At 46.4% G+C, this 12,465-nt stretch overlaps 1 protein-coding gene across 6 annotated transcripts in view; it reads right to left on the bottom strand.

The window, feature by feature from the left end:
- PIK3CA (phosphatidylinositol-4,5-bisphosphate 3-kinase catalytic subunit alpha) overlaps positions 1-11,968 on the bottom strand; it is a 91,357-nt gene extending 79,389 nt beyond the window's left edge. For 2 of the 6 annotated variants that reach the window (XM_069727280.1, XM_069727277.1), the window contains exons 1-2: positions 11,753-11,945; positions 4,585-5,007 (exon numbers count right to left, since the gene is read on the bottom strand). In XM_069727280.1, the coding sequence (XP_069583381.1) occupies positions 4,585-4,936 (352 nt within the window). In that variant the 5' untranslated portion in view covers positions 4,937-5,007; positions 11,753-11,945. Of the gene's footprint in view, positions 1-4,584; positions 5,008-11,752 lie in introns of all 6 variants that reach the window. The other 4 variants (XM_069727278.1, XM_069727282.1, XM_069727283.1 and 1 more) reach the window with 4 other exon arrangements.
- Positions 11,969-12,465: the final 497 nt, after the last annotated feature.

Genomic DNA, 12,465 nt, shown 5'->3' on the forward strand with positions numbered 1-12,465 from the left:
GATGATGACAGAAACTTTTTCCATATCTTGCCATACTGTCTTGTTGTAACAGGCTTCCTACTTTGTAACAGAGTTGAGATCAAGCCCGGAGAGAACCCCCTGCTTTCTAGTAATTTCCTTTCAAGAGCCAAGCTGTCAAGTGCAAGTTCTTGACCTGCGGATGACAGACTGGGCCCTGTGACAACAGATCTTGGAGGTCTGGTAATACCCAAGGGTCTGATATTGATAACTTCCTCATCCATGAGAACCAAGGCCTCTTCGGCCAGAACGGGGCAATTAAGATGACCAGCGCCCCGTCCTCCCGAATCTTCCTCAGCACTGCTGGAATCAGAATAAGAGGAGGAAAGGCATAGACCAGATGGTGACCCCAAGATATCAGGAAGGCGTCCACAGCTACTGGGTTCCCCAGGGGAGATAGGGAGCAAAAGGAGGTTACTTTTTTGTTTAGATGACTCGCAAAGAGATCTATTTTGGGAACGCCCCATCTTTCTGTGATCTGGGTGAATATCGCCTGATTTAGTTCCCATTCCCCCCGTTTTAGACTGGACCGGCTGAGGAAGTCTGCTTTGTAGTTGTCCACTCCCCTTATGTGTAAGCTTGTTAGGGATAAGAGGTTGCTCTCGGCTATTTGCAGGATTGAATTGGTCACCTCCATTAGATTTTTGGAACGGGTGCCCCCCTGGTGATTTAGGTAAGATACTACCACCCGATTGTCCGACATTACTCTTACATGGTGAGAGTGAAGGACCCCCAAGAATTCCTGAAGGGCAAATTTTACTGCAAGGAGCTCCTTCATGTTGGAGGATTTGTTGACTGTGGATGGAGACCAAGTGCCCTGGGTTACTAGGTCGCCCAGATGAGCCCCCCACCCTGAAGGGCTTGCATCCGTAGTCAGGACTTTCGAGATCTGAATTACCCACGGGACTCCCTGGGAAAGATTTTTCTGCGATCTCCACCATGTCAGAGTGATTTGTGCGAGGAGATAGAGATAACTGCCCTCCTAAATTCTCTCCTAGATGGATTTGCTCCGACAATATCTGCCATTGAAGTTCTCTTGAATGTAATTGGGCCCACTGGACTGCAGGGATGCAAGAGGTCATAGAGCCTAAGAGGGACATGGCCTGACGGAGTGTTATGGAGGGGAGAGATTGGGTTCTCGATACTAAACTTTTTAGTTTTTGTATCTTGTACTCTGGGAGACGACATTCCATCTTTTTGGAGTCTAGAGTGAGACCCAGGTACTCCTGGACCTGAGAAGGCATTAGTCTGGACTTTCCCATGTTTATTAGCCAGCCCAATTCCTTCAGAGAATGCATCACTATTGCCAGTTGATCCTCGCAATGTTGCGGGGAGGAGCCTATCACCAAGAAATCGTCCAGATATGGAACGATTAGGGTATTTTCTTCTCTGAGGTGAGCCATTACCTCCGCTATCAGCTTTGTGAAAACTCTCGGAGCTATGGCAAGACCAAATGGTAGAGCTGAAAACTGGAAGTGTTTTAGGACTCCCCTGATGTGAACTGCCATCCTGAGGAATCTCTGGTGATCCTTGTGTATTGGGACGTGATAATATGCGTCCTTTAAGTCCAGGACCACCATGAAGCATTGGGGAAACAACATCTTGATAGATGACTATCGTTTCCATCTTGAATGCTTGAACCTCCAGGAAATCGTTTAATTTCTTTAGATTTATAATAGTCCTGAAGGAACCGTCTGGTTTCTTCCTCAGGAATAGAGGGGAATAGTACCCTTGCCCTCTTTCTTGTGGGGGAACCTCCAGGAGTACACCCTTTTTTACTAACTCGATGACCTCGTTTTCCAGAGCCAGCTGTTCTTCTGCCGAAGATCTTATGGATGTCATCATAAAAGAGGGACGGGGGCATCTTTTGAATGTCAGCCTCAGGCCTGATTCTATAATGTTCAGAATCCATTGACTGGAGGTAATCTTTTTCCAGGCTGGAAGAAAGAGAGATAACCTCCCTCCCACCTGGGGCGAACCTTCATTGAGAAGGTTTCTTGTTATCACTGGGGTTTTTGTTAAAGATGAACCCCTTGTTTTTGTTCCTCTTATCCTCCCACTTTCCCTGGCCTCTCCCAGGGTTCTTGCGGAAAAACCTCTTGTTCCGAAAGGGCTTCCGGTAAGAGGGGAGACCAAGGGAGGGAAAGGACTTTTTCTTGTCCCCGGCTTTTTCCAGGATGTCATCTAATGTGGAACCGAACAAAAACTCCCCTTCGCAGGGGATAGTACATAGTTTTGTTTTTGTTTGCAGATCGCCAGGCCAATTTTTAAGCCAGAGGGCACGCCTGGCCGCATTAGCGAACACTGCTGACCTGGCGGCTAACCTGATAGAGTCTGCTGAGGCGTCAGCCAGAAAAGCCGCCGCTCCCCTTATTACAGGTAATGTTTTCAGCATCGAGTCTCGGGAGGTTTTCCCTTTTAATTGACCCTCTAGTTGATTTAACCAGATCATTAGGGAGCGGGATGTGCAAGCTGCTGCCACTGCTGGTTTCAGGCCTCCTCCCGCTGACTCCCAAGAGCCCTTGAGGAAGGCGTCCGCCTTCTTGTCCATAGGGTCTTTTAGGACCCCCATGTCCTCAAACGGGAGAGCGAATTTCTTTGATGCTTTGGCTATTGCTACATCTAATTTGGGGGCTTTTTCCCAAAAGGAACAGGATTCATCCTCGAAGGGGTATTTCCTTTTCGGGGTTAGGAGAGTCTTTTTCATGGGTTTTTTCCATTCCTTTTTAATTAACGCTGCAATTGCTTCGTTAAGCGGAAAAGCTCTTCTCTTTTTTTGTTCTAATCCCCCAAACATGATGTCTTGTGCTGACTTTTTGGGGTGGGAGTCTACTAGTCCCATAGTACTCCTCACTGCCTTTATGAGGCCATCAGTGTCCTCTAGCGGGAAACAATTGTGACCTCCTGAGGAAGAAGTGGATGATGAGGATGAGGAGGAGGAGTCGGAGGATGCTGAACTCGCACTATCGCTGTCAGATTTAGAGACTGGGGACGGGGACCTGTGTCTGGTCCTTCTCCGTTTTTTTCCTCTTTTTAGGGATCTAAAGGTGTCTTCCACCTGTTCTTTAATCAGGTTTTTAAGATCTGTTGCAAACCCGGGCAGGCTTTCAGATACTGTTTGCTGTATGCAGGAATTGCATAGCTGCTTCTCCCATGCGGGTGGAAGATCCTCTTTACAGATGGCACAGGCTTTGTGCTTTGTTTTACCTACGCTTTTCCTCCCCTAAAAGAGACAAATAATAATCTTACTGTCTCTAACTTTCACGAAGATCAACTTACCACCTCCAGGACCCATAAATACCGGTTGGGGATTCTCAGCCTCTGGCTTTTTCCCCGACGCCGTGCTGGACTCCTTGCTGTGTTGAGACCTTTGGCGTTCTTTGCCGGTGTCCTGGTAACTTTTCTGCTGTCGCCTTTTTTGCTGCTGCTGAGGCGATGCTGTAGGTGGAGGTGATCCAGGCAGGGGAGACGCCGGGTCGCTCATACTGCTGCTGGTCTGCTGCCAATAACGCTGGCTGCGCCTGATGCTGCGACGATTAGTAGCTCCTAAGGCTCTTGCTGATAAACTGCAGAGCCGCTGAGAGGAAGTAAATCCCCCATTTTAAAGCTCCCGCCGCTTTTCTTCCGGCGCCTGCGCAGTAGCGCTTGGCCGACGGCGAGGAGCGCCGAACGCCGGCGCCTGCGCAGACGCTTCTGCCTTTGGAACGCCCAAGCGACCTATCTTTTGGCGACGCCTGCGCAGACGCTTCTGCGCCGCCTTTGGAACGCCCAAGCAACCTATCTTTTGGCGACGCCTGCACAGACTCTTCTGCGGCGCCTTTGGAACGCCCAAGTGACCTATCGGCGACGCCTGCGCAGTAGCGCTCAGCCGACGGCGAGGAGCGCCGACGCCTGCGCAGATCCAAGCCCAGCGTCTCGCGAGACCAGCGCAACTCCGGGCATGCGCCCTACTCACAAGATGGCCGCCCGGAGTGCAGATATGGCGCTACTGACCGGCACCCCCGGTCCTATGCAGACCCTACTGCGTGGCTCTGCATACCCGATGGCGTGCAGTGTGCAGGCTGACGCGTGCTAGGGGAGGGCCACGCCGCACCTCCCGCAACCACAGAGGGACCCCCCTGGATGTTGCCGCTGCTGCATCTTACCTGGGGAGGTGACCGCGAACTCCTTGTCACCTCCCCCGCACACCCTGCCGGCCCACTGGCTCCCAGCGGTGGCGCTTCGGGTCACCACCCTAGCCGAGGCAGAGGGACCCCAGCTGCCTGAATCGGACTGGTTGGCCCCGGAATTCCAACGACGACTGGTAAGTCCGTAGGTCTCCCATCAAGGACAGTAAACCAACTGATGCAGGAGAGTGGTACCGCCTTTTTATCCGTAGGTTTCCTGTCCTTGGTGGGCGGATCCCCTCTCTCCGTGGTGCCGTCATGGGCGATCAGAGAAAAAGTGATTTAAGAACGGAGTGAGCAAGCCTTTACAAAGTTTCACAACTATTAAACTATTACAAGTGTGTATGTACATCTTCATATATGTAACAACTTAGTGGTAAAAACATTATCTAGAACTCACCGATTTCTCGATTTAAGATTTTCTCTTCTCTATTGCCTACAGGCTCAATTACTTTGAGGAACGGTTGGAACAGCCTAAGGTCACACAGACGACGGGTCTCATCGAAGAACTCTTCTCTTTCTGCTTCTTGTGTAACACTAACAAAAATATAAGAGGACTCATCCTGGAGTAAGTGGTGAAGAGGGTACTTCCGGGCCTCTTTAAATAACTCATGCTTAATGTTCACAAGCGTAGCCTCACGAAGGCACTCTAATGTCACCATCATTCCATTTGGTAGCAAACAATCCACCAGTATCCTGGGGGGCATTAAGTGGATCCCCCATAGTTCCCCGGAAGAAGGTCTTGGTGGCATGATTGCCAAGCTAAACTGGTTATCTCTCTAGGAGAAAACTATCTGCACAACATGTATGCTGCATATGGAACCTGGAAACAAAAGGAAACATAGAACAAATTAAATAAACCAATTTAGCAACTCTCAATCTACAAAAAAGGAAAACTGGAATATCACCACTTTAAGATTGATTTTATAAAGTGTAAGGGTCTTTCTATTGCCGATGTCAAAAATAACTTAATTTTGACCCCTGTTCAACCAGAACCCAAGTAAAACTACATCCACATGGACAGCATCAACGGACAGGACATTGACCCATACACATTTGTTTAAATACAGATCTGGGTGTCCGGTCTGTGAGATTCAGAGCCTAACCGATTGGCAGATCAGATTGCACATCAAATAAAAATGGATGAAGACCGAAAGATATCCTTTTTACCTTGGTTTTCTGTGTTTCATGCACTTATAGTTAGTCAGTTTTAAAATGGATAAGAAGAAGAAAAAAAAAAAAAAAAAACACGGGAAGGAAAAAGATGACAAGAGATAAAAATAATACATGTAAAATGTGCTAAATAAAAAAAAAAAAAAAAAAGACCCAGATGTGTGAACGGATAATTGTTAACGCTACTCATCACCGGCATATCTGTCCGTCGTGGGGAAGAGATGGACATTTGGACAATTCCCAACTTCCTGGAACCCTGGATACATTTTGGAAAAATTGGAAATGTTCTATGGAATAGAAATGACTGCAGTTGAGATAATTATTAGTAATGAGGCAAAGTGCTGGGATAAGGGGCTATCTGAGCACGCTCAGGGGCTATCCGAGTGTCTTCGGCGTGCTAGAAAAATATGTGAAGAGTCCTCGCAGCTGCCTGTTCCGCGGCTGTTCGACAGCCACAACAGATGAAGGGACTGCCGGTTGGGATATGTTTGGTGCGGGGGACTCGAACATATTATTCAAGGACGCCGACGTCATACTTGGACAAAACCTTATCGGAGAACGTTTGCTCATCTCTAATAATTATCTGAACTGCAGTAATACTACTACATTTATTATTTTTTTTTAACTTAAAATTATATAAAGTTTCTATTTCATAGAACATTTCTAATCTTTCCCAAATGTATCCAGGGTTCCATGAAGTCGGGAAAAGAAGTTGTCCAGATGTCCATTTCTTCCCCACCACGGACGGGCATGTCGATGAGGAGTACAGTGAACGTGACAATAGCCATACTCACAATGTAACATCATGAACCATCAAGTGTTAACAGGAAAGCAATCACAAAAATTTTCAGGTTTCGAGAGAAACAAGGCTATAAAAGAAAGATACTACATAAATGTCGGTAAACAAGTAAATCTTGTTTGCAAATACTGCACTGCAATGCTGGTGAGCATTTTCATGTTACTTCTTCAATAATCAAATACTTTCAACTGATCAGATAAGTTTCCGTTTTATGCCGCTGGCACAGCCTCATAGGGTCAGATAGCAAGAAGATTCTATCTTTTTTTTTTTTTTTTTTTAATAAAAACATGAAAAGTATAATCCTATCACTAAAAACCTGATGAAAATATTTTATGAAAATACAGTCTGAATAGATACAATGCATGACAAGGACACGCTTGAATATCCATGTTCTAATGTTGACACTTCTCACTATTACTGGCAGGGAGTGCAGTGAAAGCACCAACAGTGGATTTGTCTATGAACAATCAGTGAATTATGAGACAAGCGTGCTCTAAAAACAAGTAAACAACTGGAGGAAATGCCTGGGAAATTTCAGGTTTTATCCATGACACAATAAGGCAGAAATCGTGCACGCTTTCACCGGCTCTAGAAGTCAGTGATGACAGATATAGAAGTGAAGCAGAGATTATCTGAAGTAGAAATCTTTTACCTCAGGAGATTAAACTGAAAATAATATGCAAAGCGCAAGAGGGTCTTACCCAAGTATGAGGGACAGAAAGATAGGGGTGATATATTCACTTTGAGGGTATGTGCACACGTAAGAATTTCCTGCAGAAAATTCCTGAAGAAAACCGGACATTTTCTGCAAGAAAACCGCATGCGTTTTTTTCACGTTTTTACAGCATTTTTTCCCCCGGAGCTTTCCCAATGCATTATATAGCGGGAAAAATGCAGAAAAAAACCCGCATCATGTGCACAAAAATTGCAGAATGCATTCTAAATGATAGGATGCATATGTATGCGTTTTTAATCGCAAAAAAAAAAAAAAAAATGCAACGTGTGCACACAGCCTTAGAGGTTGTGCGTGACAGAACCACTGTACTGAGTAACTGTCAACTGCTGCAATACCCACAAAAATCTATTTCTATATGTAAAAGAAACAGGAATAGTGGATTCCAAATGTGCTACTGATTCCAAGATCCAAAGGCAAGATGGTTAACTGTAAGTGGTTTAAGGTACCGTCACACTTGGCGACGCTGCAGCGATACCGACAACGATCCGGATCGCTACAGCGTCGCTGTTTGGTCGCTGGAGAGCTGTCACACAGACCGCTCTCCAGCGACCAACGATGCCGGTAACCAGGGTAAACATCGGGTAACTAAGCGCAGGGCCGCGCTTAGTAACCCGATGTTTAACCTGGTTTCCATCCTAAAAGTAAAAAAAACAAACACTACATACTTACCTACAGCCGTCTGTCCTCTGCACTCCTCCTGTACTGTCTGTGTGAGCACAACGGCCGGAAAGCAGAGCGGTGACGTCACCGCTCTGCTTTCCGGCTGACCGACGCTCACAGCCAGTACAGGAGGAGTGCAGAGCACAGCGCTGGAGGACAGACGGCTGTAGGTAAGTATGTAGTGTTTGTTTTTTTTACTTTTAGGATGGTAACCAGGGTAAACATCGGGTTACTAAGCGCGGCCCTGCGCTTAGTTACCCGATGTTTACCCTGGTTACCAGTGAAGACATTGCTGAATCGGTGTCACACACGCCGATCCAGCGATGTCTACGGTGAGTCCAGCGACCAAATAAAGTTCTGGACTTTCTTCCCCGACCAGCGACAGCACAGCAGGGGCCTGATCGCTGCTGCCTGTCACACTGGACGATATCGCTAGCCAGGACGCTGCAACCTCATGGATCGCTAGCGATATCGTCTAGTGTGACGGTACCTTTATTGTCAATGTGTTCCAAAGTCAGCAACGACGCCTTCCTCAGGACACCCACATGTAAGGTGTGAGCTGACAAGCGGTGGATATCGCGTCACTGCCAGACACGCCGGCACATCATCCGTTCTGGGTCTCCATTACACACCGGTTACTCCGGTTGGGACCATATACTCCTGCTATTGTGCCTACGTTACATAGCTACGTTCACCTACGTTATCAACCTCTTCTGCTTCCAACAGTTACTGAAGAAGGCTGTTTATTGTGGCCGAAACATTTATATGTTGACAACATTAAACCACAAAAAGTTCTGCATAAAGTTGAGTGCCTAGTTTATTTTCTTCTATATTACGAGTTCATAGACACCAAATATGTCTAGGGCCTTTTTTTATCTAAGTGGTGAAGAAAAAAAAATTCCAAACCTGTACTTAAAAGAAAAAAAAAAGGCGCCATTTTCTGATACCCGTAGCGTCACCATTTTTCGTGATCTCGTGTTGGGTGAGGACTTATTTATTGCGTGCCGAGCTGACACTCAATATCATTTTGGTGTAGATATGATCTTTTGATGGCCCGTTATTGCATTTTAATGCAATGTCACAGCAACCAAAAAAAAAAAAAAAAAGTAATTCTGGTGTTTTATCGCTACGCCGTTTAGCGATCAGGTTAATCTTTCTTTTTATTGATCGGGCGATTCTGAAAGGCCATACCAAATATGTGTATTTTTATTGTTTTATTATGAATTGGGCACAAGGGGGGGGGGGGCATGCTTCAATAGTCTTCATAGGAGACTAGAGGCTGCCATAGCCCGATCGGCTCTGCTACATAGAGGCGATGATCAGTTCGCCTCTATGTAGCTGAATTACTGTAGACTTGCTATGAGCGCCGACCAGTGCGTGGTGCTCATAGCAATCCAGCACTGATAACCAAAGAGGTCTCCAGGAGACCTCAGGTGGTCATGCCAACTAACCGATGACCCCCCACCCACGTGACAGGGTCATCGTTGTAAATATATTTCCAGCACGATTGCCGGAAGCGCCATTTAAATGCCGCTATCGGAGTTGGACAGCGGCATTTAACTAGTTAATAGCCGCGGGTGGAACACGATTCCACCTGCAGCTATTGCGGGCACATGTTAGCTGTTCAAAAACGTGGAAAAAGTGAATAGCGCCCCCAGAGTCAGATTTTCTCTGGGTTCTCGGTTGCCGGGGTAGCTGAGACCCCAGAGAACATTATTCGGGGGTTTTTTACCGACCCCCGGGTTGCGATCGCTGCTAATTAACCGTTTACCGGCGACTGCAAAAAAACAAAACGCGATTTCCCATTTCATTTCTCTGTCCTCCGATGTGATCACACATCAGAGGGCAGAGAAATGGGGTCCCCGATAGCCCTCTGATACTCACCTGTCTCCCCCGGGGCTCCTCGTGGCTCCCCATGGGCGCCGCCATCTTGTTCCGGCCAAAAAAAAATGCGCAGTGCGCCGGCCGGCACCCGGAAGATCTTTGGGGTCTCGGCTGCTGGGGGTAGTCGAGACTCCAAAGAACATGATCGGGTCGGTTTTTACCGACCCCTGTTTTGCGATCGCCGGTAATTAACTGTTTACCGGCGGCCGCAAAAAAAAAAAAAAAAAAAAGCGATGTGTCATTCTCTGTCCTCTGATGTGATCGCACATCAGAGGACAGAGAAATAGGGGGATTTGGGGACCATATTATACTTACCGGTGTCCCTAGGTCCTCCTGCGCCCGCCATGATCTGCCGACCGGCAGCTAGAGGAGTTGGGCTAAAGCTAGGGTTAGGGCTAAAGTTAGGGCTAGGGTTGCGGCTAGGGATTAGGGTTAGGTTTGGGATTAGGGTTGTGTTGGATTTAGGGTTTTGATTAGGGTTAGGGTTGGAATTAGGATCAGGTTGGGATTAGGGTTAGAGTTAGAATTGGGGGGTTTCCACTGTTTAAAAAAAAAAAAAGTTAAATGTTCATTTTTTCCTTCCACATTGTTTCAGTTCCTGTGAAGCACGTAAGGGTTAATAAACTGCTTGAATGTGGTTTTGAGCACCTTGAGGGGTGTAGTTTTTAGAATGGTGTCACACTTGGTTATTTTCTATCATATAGACCCCTCAAAATGACTTCAAATGTGATGTGGTCCCTAAAAAAAAAAAAAAGAAAAATGGTGTTGTAAAAATGAGAAATTGCTGGTCAACTTTTAACCCTTATAACTCCCTAACAAAAACAAATGTTGTTTCCAAAATTGTGCTGATGTAAAGTAGACATGTGGGAAATGTTATTTATTAACTATTTTTTGTGACATTTCTATGATTTAAGGGCATAAAAATACAAAGTTTGAAAATTGCTAAAAAAAAAAAAAAAAAAAAAAAAAAAAAAGGGAGCGGAACCCAAACAAGAAGAAAAAGAGAATGGCAGTGACCCATCTGTTCTGGCTGACTCTTGGTTTGAGCCTGGGCAGAGTAAATAAATTAATGATGATAATAAAAAACAAAAACCCAAGCAAGCAAAATACTACATAGGTAACAGCATGTGTCACAAACATAATAAAACAACCAATGACAAAAATCCAAAGACATTGAACTATAAACACCAAAACAAGCAGTTGGGAAAATGTGAAAACTACTGACATGAACGTATAACACTACAGGTTGGGAGAAGGGACTAATCCTTTGTAACAGAAACGTCAAACATTCTAAAATCTTGGGAGACAATACTGCTGTGTGAGCAGGAACGATGAAAGGCATATCCTCCGTCCCTCCGCTTCCTCTCTACCAGGAAAAGGTCCAGGAAAGTGTTCTACCTACAGCAGGAGGGGACAAACACCAGGGAGCAGTGAAGACGGTCCTACATGGAAGCCTCCATTGCCAGACAGCTTCCTCAGGGCTTATGGGGCACATAGGAAGGAAAATCAGTCCTACAATACGACATTTTATAAGGTTTAAGTTATCCTGTATCCAACTACTTTGTGGTCGGTTAGTCTACCCAGAAAACTGAAGGACGGAGACTTAGAATTCAAACTGTCTGACCCCCTGTCCCCCCAACATCATCGGGGGAGCTGAATAGCCACCAGACACTATTGGAAGTGTACAATTATCCTCTTACCAGTTCTTTGCACATCTGCTGTCATTGTACAGTGACACTATACGGGATCATGTGGCAACATTCTCCGATTCTGTAGTCATCAGCACTATACAGAACAATACATATACACATACAGCCTTTTCACTTCCATTCCATATGTACACACATCTATATCATCTAGCAAACAGTAATCAATTTACTTTAGAAATCAATAAACCAATAAATATTTAAGCTTCTGCCGACGCAAACTTCACCCAAGACGAGATCAGACTCCTCAGCCCCAAGAACAAACGAGAAAGTCTGACTCCCGGAATCTGTGAGCCCAGGACTGAGGATGACAGCCCGCAGCTGAGGACGTCTCAGCACCGGATCCCGGGGCCAGCGTGCTATCCCGGCGTCTGCCGTCACCGCTCTGTGAGGCAGGCGGGAAATGGCGGCTGTGGATCCCGGGGCTGCTCCGCCACTCGTGCAGTCAGTTCTGAGCAGCCACAGGTGCCTCCTGGAGAGGCCGCGCTGCAGTCACTGTCACCTGTAGCCGCCACTCTCCTCTGGCCGCCCGGGCTGTCACACAGTCCCCCGCCATACGAATAGCTGACACCTCGCTCCTCTCACCCTTTCTCCTAAGGGAAGCTCCTACCTTCAGACTCCGGCTCCAATTACCTCCAGTGCCCTTACCGAGCTGCGTCCTTCTCCATCCTCCCCGGCGGGGGTACCGGAACAGGCGGAGAACCTAGGCCTCTGGGTATCAGCGGTCCGGTTCCCACTCCTTGTACTCGGCTGGTTTTGTTATTTTTTTTCCTCCTCCTCCTCTACCGCTCCATTTCCGCTCCCGCTTCCGGCATCCGGTGACGTCACTTATACCTCACGTTGGGCTCCGCATTTTTTTCTCTTCAAAATCCTTGATACTTTATTTAGAATAGAAATGACTTTTGAGACAGCGTATTGTAGTTAGCGGTAGTGTCTGTGGTAGTGTACGATAGTGTGTTTGTGTGATAGTGCGTGTGTAATAGTGTGACTGTTATAGTGTGTAATAGTGTGTCTGTGTGGTAGTGTGACTGATAGAGTGTCTGTAGTAATGTGTCTGGTAGTGTGTAATAGTGTGACTGTTCTAGTGTGTCTGTAATAGTGTGTGTGTGCGATAGTGTGTCTGTGTGGTAGTGTGACTGATAGAGTCTGTGGTAGTGTGTCTGTGTAATAGTGTGTCTACGGTAGTGTGTCTGTGGTAGTGTGTAATAGTGTAACTGTTATAGTGTGTATGTAATAGTGTGTCTGCAATAGTGTGTCTACGGTAGTGTGTAATAGTGTGTGGTAGTGTGTAATAATGTGACTGTTATAGTCTGTATGTGATAG

This window comes from Ranitomeya imitator, chromosome 5 (assembly GCF_032444005.1).
Source record: "Ranitomeya imitator isolate aRanImi1 chromosome 5, aRanImi1.pri, whole genome shotgun sequence".
NCBI classification, from domain to species: Eukaryota; Metazoa; Chordata; class Amphibia; order Anura; family Dendrobatidae; genus Ranitomeya; species Ranitomeya imitator.